This window comes from Siniperca chuatsi, linkage group LG21 (assembly GCF_020085105.1).
Source record: "Siniperca chuatsi isolate FFG_IHB_CAS linkage group LG21, ASM2008510v1, whole genome shotgun sequence".
Classification (NCBI taxonomy): Eukaryota; Metazoa; Chordata; class Actinopteri; order Centrarchiformes; family Sinipercidae; genus Siniperca; species Siniperca chuatsi.
In genome coordinates, this window is record NC_058062.1 from 8,449,370 (window position 1) to 8,458,399 (window position 9,030).

The following is a 9,030-nucleotide window of genomic DNA, read 5'->3' on the forward strand; positions in this document are numbered from 1 at the left end:
TTGTTAGGTTGTGTAATCCAAAAGCACAATACAGGCCACTTTAGATAATGAGACCAGACAGATAGTAACAGGTGTGACCATTCTGAAAAGACTCCTGTCACCTCTCACTTCATCATAAAAGGACGCAAGTGCTCTTATTGTGAAGAGGAGTCTAATATCTAATCCTTCCCTACAGCTATTCCAAGACAATATGGAGCCGGCATAATGCATAAATGTGCAATATTTAATAAGAAAGACATTTTTAAAAGGAAGAGGGAAAAGGTGTGTTATTGCACTTAAGACAACTGACTGCACCTTCTTATTCTTCTGTATTGTTTAACTTCAAGACGATTATAATTTGTATATTTGTATTATAGTTTGATTGCTGCGATACATATTCATTTGTATTATTTTCATGTGTTATTATAGCAGTAGTCACCAAACTTAAAAGTTTGTTTTGTAGGCCACTCCCCTCACAGTTACAATGTGGGAGAAAAAGAACATATTTTAAAAAAAAAAAAAGGAAAATTGTGTGACTATAACTATGGTATCTACTAATAATGAGTAACAGCATCTCAAGTACATTTAAAAGATAGACGTTTACCCTTTTGCAAATATTTATAACTTCACAGAATGTATTCACTGGATGTGTTCTCAATTGTTTCCTCATTAATCTTATATTTTCTATTTTGTCATTTAGGTCACATCTCTACCACATGTAATATGTGAATTCAATGTTCTGTATGGGATGTGAAATGCATTTGTTTGCTATATGCAAAGTGGTATTTCTTTAATTTCTAGTACTTTTTTGAGGAAGGTAATTTGGAATACCTTATTTATCAGAAAGCTGACATTTGTAATGTCATGACAATTGGCATATCATGTCACTATAGCATGATACAAAGAATAAAAACCTCCTTACTGATAGCTCAATGAAGACCAACATTGCTTCTTATATAGTAATGAAAAAGCATGCTTTTCTTTTTTTCCCCATTTTCATTGTATGCCATGTATTTTTCAGGAATACGCTATGTTATGAATTGTTTTCATAAGTCTTGGAGATTTACTCAGTACACAAACATTATGGAAACCATCACTTAAAGAAAATAAAAACACCATAGAAGTTATGATGTTTAACCATGACAGCAGTGTTTTGTTACAGCATAAAGTTGTGACATTTTGATCCACTTTTAATCCACCTTTTTAGGTCAGCTATCTAGAGTGGATGGTAACTTTGGCATAAAATGCAGTGAGATGAGATGAGAAATTAGTAAAATATATCTTCACTACTTTGAGTTTAGCTGTAATGTGTAAATCATCAACACCAAAAAAGGGCTTCATTTTTTAGGAAAATAATAATAAAAAAAATCAGACAGAGTGAAAGTGCAGATAGTTAAATGGGTCATATGGTCAAATAATCCTATTTAGTAAAGACTACGCACAGAATCTTTACATTCGCCTGTATTAGTCCATGTCTTTTTCGTGTTGACGAAACACAGAAACTTGAGCTGCGAATGTTAAAGTGCTATTAACTAAACTTTGATTAAAGGGATTTTTCGCGAAATACTCCGAGATAATTAAAATTATTTTAAGGATCGTACAGAAATCAATGCAGATGGTAATTTCAGGCTTATCCCAGGTATGCACAGTGAAGATAAGAATAATTAAATCCACCGGCGCATTAATGAGTATGTAGATGTAAAATAATCCTAAAAAGGCATGGCAGAGTTGCTGCAGGAGAAGCCAAATGTCAAGTGCCATTTTATTTTATGGAGGATCCTTTTTAAAGTGACACGGTTCGTTCTTATCAAACCCTCTAAGATCTCATACAGCAACACAAAGCGCTCAAGAGTAGCCTGTACAGACAGACGGATCTTTTGCGAGAACACGGCTTGTCCATTTGAGTTGATTTGAGCATGAAACTTGTCAAATGAGGTGTGTGGGTAGAGCAATAACAGCTTAAACTGATACTTCACGTGATAATCAAAGAGAAAACATTTTTGTGTTGTGTAAGATGGTATATGAAGTTAGGTTTATACACATTTTTAGAAAAAATCGAAAATTCAAAACGCAAAATAATACAATTTCTGCAATAACAGTAGGCCTAAATAGCACAAATTTACATTTCTTTCAGTCATCCGGCGCAGTAAAAGAAACCAGTTTATGTCTAACCTGACGTAGTTTACTTGGATAGCCTATAATATGGGAAATAAACCGATATGATGTCTGTGATGGAAGCTGTATAAACATTTGGTTAGTCATTTGGTTTGGAAATGAGAGGCTTATTTCTGAAGACGCTGATTTCGGCTGCAGCTCGGATGCTGCAAATGAGACCCTTAATATCATAGCCATAATTAATTGTGCAAATTTGTTTCTATTAAATAAAACTAACACATACTGAGAAAACTCTATTAGCCTTAATTAAGCTTGATATCCCAATTTAGGAAATGTGTGGTTGAAAACAAGCCGTTTTGGTAGATTTTTTTCTCTGTCTTTCTCCGATAGTGAAAAGCCTACCAGCTTTCTGCCTTTGGGCTGCTTTTCCTCCTTTGAGAGTTGGAAATGAGAAATGGAAATGGAAATACCAGGAGGTGCTAAATTAGCTGCCTGATCTGCACTTATTGCCGCATACAGGCCCCTATTACTTTGCCAATCTGTGCCTCTCTTTTAGCATTCCGGGCATGGAGAAGCTTCGAGATAGCAGATTTATCAAATGGGAAAATGAATGCATGATGATCAGTTAAATTGAAAATCAGCGTCTGCATGACAGCCCGACCTGACACCTCCGTAATTAGAAAGAAAAATGATGGCGTCCGATGCATAATAGAGCAAAAACAATTTACACTCTCCCATAATGATCCGGCGTTCAAATTGAAAATTTCTCTAGGTATAAATTGAATTCATAAAGTATGATTCATGGACGACACATCTCCTGGAGGCTGCCTGGGCATATCGATTGATAGTTTGTCTTGAATCATGCAGCGTGCAGCTCTCAGGCAAGAAAAGCTTAACTACTTAAGCAAATCGCTAATTTCACCTTAAGGCCACCAATGTGCAGCCAGCGATACTCCTATTCAGTGTGCTAATGAATTATGGATGAACTGGGCATACGTCCCAAATAGCCTAAGAGTAGCATGGAAAAATACACACCGAAGAATCTTAGAGGATATGTCAAATTGGCCCCGGTTATCCCACAATTTAGTAAATAAACCTTGTATCTCTAGGTTTTTAAATAATTACAACCTATGAATTGATCAATTTCCGCCTTGAACTGTGTCAGAATATTACTGATTTACTAATAGAAACATTAGTAAACAGGCTATTGTAGCCCTATAATAATAATAGCATTGCAAAACTACACGCTCCTTAAAAACTTCAATTAAGTAGGTTAAAAAAACCCACACAAGATAGCTGTAAAGTGACTACTAGAATATTATCGAAACGTTATAGTGATATCATGGGAGATAAAATAAATAAATACGTAAAACACCATAAAGCACAATAAGGTCTCTATAATCTCAGCACTATAAGCGCCATGCAGACACAGAGGATACACCTCTGAACCATAACCTATACAGGCCCAATCTTCTGCATGTTCACTGTGTGTGCCATGTCGGCTGTGTCTGCCCCCCCCACCCCCCACCAACCTAATAAGACATTGCTTCCTAGAGCAAACAGCTGCATGGGTTGAAATTTATGTAAATATTTTGAAAGGGACACTGGCTCAGAAATTCATTTGCGCCGGCTCAGACGTAAAGCTCACCCCTCTGATTGTTTTCAATTTATTTGCAAATCAAGACCCAAAGAGAACACTAAAGGGCTTGTGGATTTTAACAATGGTATGAGCAGCTATAGCTGGACTGGATGTTTTTTGTTTTGTCTTAAGATTTTTTTTTTTACGCTATTACACCCCACACGGCAGCCTCGACATTTCTTCCTTTGGGTCGACGTGATATTGTGGTCAACACTGCTAATATTGCAAAAGGGAGCAGATGTCCCAGATCCCGCATGGCTTCCCTGGGGACCACCAACCCTATTAGAACAAATGTGTTCTGCTATTGTAAATAGGCACGTTTGCCTCAGCCCGTCCTATTACAGCCGACGCATGATCAATAGGCTGATAACACAGAAACATCAATGTAAAGCGACAGAACAATGAGGGATATCATCGAACATCTATCTTAATATAGCCCCGCTACAAGGGGACCTGACAAAGTGGAGAGAGAGGGAGAAGAAGAAGGGGAAAATGCTCATGAAAATGCCTCCCCACGATTCCCCATCTCCTATCCAATATGCACAAACACACACACTCCCAGCTGCCGGGGCTATTATTTTCCTATTTCAATTTGACACCCAGGCCTTTTCATGCTAATTCTATTATTCTTGGAAGTTTATGTGATTTCATATCACTAGAAATCGGTAATGTATTATAACCCCCTTTGAGCTAAAATAAACTGAATCCCCCTGCAGTAGCCACCGGGAAAATAATTACTTTCATATCAAAACTCTGCAGGAGTCGAGCGGGTCCTTTTCGCCTCAGGCTCGTAACCTCATTTCAGTGGGGGCTTATAGATGAATAAATTTGTTAAGGCAATATACAAAGTACAACATGAGATTTCTTAAGAAAGCCCTTCCTACTGTACAGTAGTCCTGCTCTGTATGTGCTGCTATTTAAGGTCTCACACGGTTTGAGGTGCTTGTATACAATAGATTTATTTAAGAAAAACCTTACATATATAAATAGTATAATACCTTTTTACAGCTCTTGAGGATTTTTGTTGGTCTCGTGGTCTTGTGTTTTTTTTTTGACAGGTTATCACACATTAAAGGATATCTAGAGACTCCTGACTCACACACACATACACACCCCCGCAGAGAGAGAGAGAGAGAGAGAGAGAGAGAGAGAGAGAGAGAGAGAGAGAGAGAGAGAGAGAGAGAGAGAGAGAGAGAGAGAGAGAACATCATTGTGAAAATATCAGCAGAGTGGGGAAACCTACAGATTAGATGCAAAGATGTAGTTTCTGGTTAAGCTTTGGCCTAATGACCTGTCGTTTAGAGGCTATTTCAGTATGTTTCTGCTTGTTATTTTACCCCCAATGATTTATTCCAAGTCGACATCTTCTTTAGAGTCTGTCTTTGTTTCTGCTGGACAGTCACTGAGGACAGACTCGGGGTTGTCAGGGTGGTCCTTGTTCTCTAAATGCTCTTTTCTGTCTGCATCGACATGTCTAATGAGTTGTGGACTGTGTTCGTGGGTTAAAGTCGAATCGCTGCAAATAACAGAGGTCTGAGTACTTTTGCCAGTGGGAAAGGCGGCCCTGGACGGGCTGGTGTGCGGTGAACGTGTCTTTTCCTCTGATCCCACCTGTCCCTTTTGTGTGGCGTCTGCAGAGTCCGGCGAGCTGCCCTTACATCCCGCAGAGCTCGCAGAGACGCTGCAGTGGACATTGGACTGGTTTCTCTCGGCCAGGGTGTCACTGTCAGAGTTCACTGCTGCTGTTGTCTTCAGAGCAGTTTGAGGAACAATGAATCCAAGCGGCTGCGTGATGGGATAGAGCAGGAAGTGTCCTTTCCCTATTAAAGGCCGTGAGGAGGGTAAGGCCGCGGGGTTGCGTCTCGGTCTGGAGTCCGAAAGGAGGCTTTCGACGCTAAAAGGGTTGAGTTTCTGCACACCGGAGGCTCTGTTGTTGTTGGAGCACAGGGTTGACCGGTGGCTGGCGTCGGGCGAGTCCAGCTCGGATCCGCCAGCTTCCCGGTCCAAGTGTCTTTGGTTCTGGTTTTGGGACTGGAGAGAGTGAGGTGTTTGGTCGAAGCTCGATTGCGTTTGGTTTCCCCCCACAGAGTCAAAAAGCGGGCCTGTGGTGTGGTCACTGTCGGTCACATGCGACACCCCGCTGTCGCTGTCTGATCCCGGGGTGTGAAATAAATCCCCGGAAAGGAGCTTGTTCTGGGACTTGAGCAGCCGTCGCTCCTGCTTTCGTTTCTTCTTCTCCATCCTGTCCAGCTCTCTCCGGGCGATCTCCTCGGGGTCCATGGGCTCCCCGCTGCAGGTGGTGGGGTGGGCGTTGTGAGCAGGTCGACCTGGACCTTTCTTTGTGTTCTCCTTTTTCCTCCATTTGGCTCTGCGATTCTGAAACCATACCTGCAGAGCAAAAAGTGAAAACGTGTGTAAAGTGCACTTCTGACACTACAAGGGGGAAATTAATTAGACCAGAAATCGTCGGTGTTTTAACAATATGGTAATAAAACCAAATAGTGAGGTTACATCTTGCTCTTGCTGTTTTCCATGCAGGCTTTTAATTAGGCCTTTGATTAAAAACCAATCTGTGCACAGACAAGGCTTCAAGAAGTTGGGATGAAGCCTAACAAAAGAAGCTTTACATTTACAGGATAGAATATCAGGTTTACAGGTCTGAATAGTATTTGTTTTCCTATGTAAACTCTGCAGTTACACTTAGCCTAAACTTAGAAAGTTTAGTTTTCATAAACAAAAATATTCTTATAATAAAATAAAATAGTTTGGTATGTTCAGTAATGCAATTAAACTAATTGAGTTTCAATGAATATTTTTGGTCTTTGTTTATCCAAGATTGTCAATACATTTGACAAATATAACGCCAAGATGTCTGACAAAATAATTGAATAAAAAATTTAAAAAGACAAAATATCAGGCGCCATTAAAGGCTCCATTATTTTTCAAAATAAATGTGTAATTAAAATGTACTTATTTGACTTGTATAAGCCATGAAAGGTCAAACAACACACATCCATGCAGTGGGTAGCCTACTATTAATTATTTAAAAAATATTACAAGGTATTATGACCCAAAATGAACAGTTGCTACTCGACAATTTGTTTTCAGCAGTTTGGACCTTATAGTTGAAACACTGAGCCTTTGCCATGAATGAATAATAAACAAAAGGGATAAAGATACACACACAAGCTTAAAATCACAGCGAAAATATATTTAAATTAACTAAATAAATATTTACCTGAACCCTTGATTCTATCAAGTCCAATCGGAGAGCCAGTGCCTCCCTCATGAACACGTCGGGATAGTGGCTCTCATTAAAAGCCTTTTCTAATTCCTCCAGCTGCCAACCAGTGAAATTTGTGCGAGTTCTCCGTCTCTTGCAACCAGGGCTATCTTTGTCTGGGTCCCCCGAGTCTGACAGCAGAACAAGAATACATGTAAACAAACATACATACATATATATTTATTTATTTAAAATTACCACATTTTAACACAATTCTAACAAGACTGCTTTCATGCATATGCAAAGAATTCTGCAAACTTTAGAGCTGAAGAGGGTGACTGCATTTGAAATGTTGCAGTCTACACGCATGCAGCATGCAGCTTCTATCAAATCTGTCGCCTTTTCTGAATTGAGGAAACCTTCAGATGTCAACACAGGCATTTCCTTGCTCTCGTGTTTACTGACTGACAGGAACATTGTTTTTGCTTGGGTGCATCTTTAGCTTTCGTAGATGGAAATGAAGTGGGGGGCGAAGAATACTCCTCTGCCTGTTTGTGTGGTTTGGCTTGCCCTTTAAACACACCACCAAGAGGATAACTTGTATCGCAATATCCTGTCTTTGTTTCTTTCTGGTTTTGTCTTTGTGCAACCAGCCAGCCTAGAGGAGAGGTTATTGTGTAGTATGTAATGTGGCTTACCTGTCAGTTTGTAGTGCTGATTATCTCCATTCATCCCGCAGCCCGAAGACAAGAGGGGGTTGGAATTACCCACTGAAGCCGTGCAGGAACCATTAAGTAATCCGTCTATCGAGAAAGGAACCGCGGACGCAGATTGAAGTTGATGCCCGGCTAATTCGTAAACATGATGGTGGCTCAGATGGTACGGGAAGCCCACCATCCCGCCGAGAGAGCCTCCGAACTGGGCGTGAGGTGGATCCAGTATCCTGCTGTCCATCATCCCGCAGGCAAAAGGAAACGACGTCTGGAGGCCGGTGATGGGAATTTAAAAAGCATGCAGTGAGTGTGGCCAACGAGTAGGGGACATGATGTGAAGGGAGGGATGAGCTGTACTTTATCCACATGAACCTCCCAATAATTAGCCCAGGCTCTGGGAATATGAGACCCAATGAGAAGCGGTAATGGACTCTGACGTCAGAGACGCGCTCTGCAAACGCTCCCCGTATCGATTGCTAATTAAAGCTGACATCCACCTCAATAAACAATATCAGAGCTGTCACAACAAGACAGGAGGGCTTTGATAAGAACTACATCGCAACTACACGGGGGACCCACCGGGAGGAAGGACTCACTGGATCCCGGGAAGAAAAGACTACAGGCGGATAGGTTAGGCCAGAGGCTCCCGGACTTTTTGTTCAGTGGAGGACCAGCTAATGGATGAATATTAGACCAGATTAGACAACAGAAAATATCAGATTTTATATGAGTTAAAGCCATAGATGTTCTTCTTCATTATTATTATTATTATTATTATTATTATCATCATCTTTTTTTGTGTAGTATTTTTTTGTATTCTTATTGGCACATCTCTTGGTGAGGTAGCATAAAAGAATGAAAGCTGATCAAAAATTGGGAAACTACAATAATAACTAATAATATATTGCTGAATAAAAATATTCCAGTGATACCTGCAACCTTCTCTGGACTGTGGGACTCTTTCTTGTCCCCGAGCCCGACTTTGGGAACCGCTGAGTTAAGATAAACCCCCATGTTATGCATCATCATTTAAATACATTAAACCTTTACAATCACAATGCAGGGCGTAAAACAAATAGGGTGACTGTTGAAATATGGGTGTATTTAAAGGGGAGCTGAGATATTGCAAGAGGCACAAAGCGAAGGTGAAACTATAATATTTTACTGTTACAAGGCGAAAGGTTCAGTTACGACCAACGCTGTGTTATGAACAAAATATATGACCGAATAAAGGAAAGCTTCAACAACTGAAAGAACAAGGACAACAGGAGTCAATGTAACAGAATAAAAAAGCCACAAAATACCATACTCACATGTAGCCTGCGTTACAGGCATTCACAACATTTCCTGTCAGGAAACAA

The 9,030-nt window shown here is 40.1% G+C and overlaps 1 protein-coding gene across 1 annotated transcript; it reads right to left on the minus strand.

Moving 5' to 3' along the window:
* Positions 1-4,673: 4,673 nt before the first annotated feature.
* uncx (UNC homeobox) lies at positions 4,674-8,413 on the minus strand. Its single transcript, XM_044180250.1, has 3 exons — positions 7,655-8,413; positions 6,972-7,147; positions 4,674-6,121 (listed from the first exon to the last, which is right to left on the minus strand). Exons 1-3 carry the CDS (start codon positions 7,911-7,913, stop codon positions 5,081-5,083), a joined length of 1,476 nt encoding a protein of 491 aa, XP_044036185.1. The 5' UTR covers positions 7,914-8,413; the 3' UTR covers positions 4,674-5,080.
* Positions 8,414-9,030: the final 617 nt, after the last annotated feature.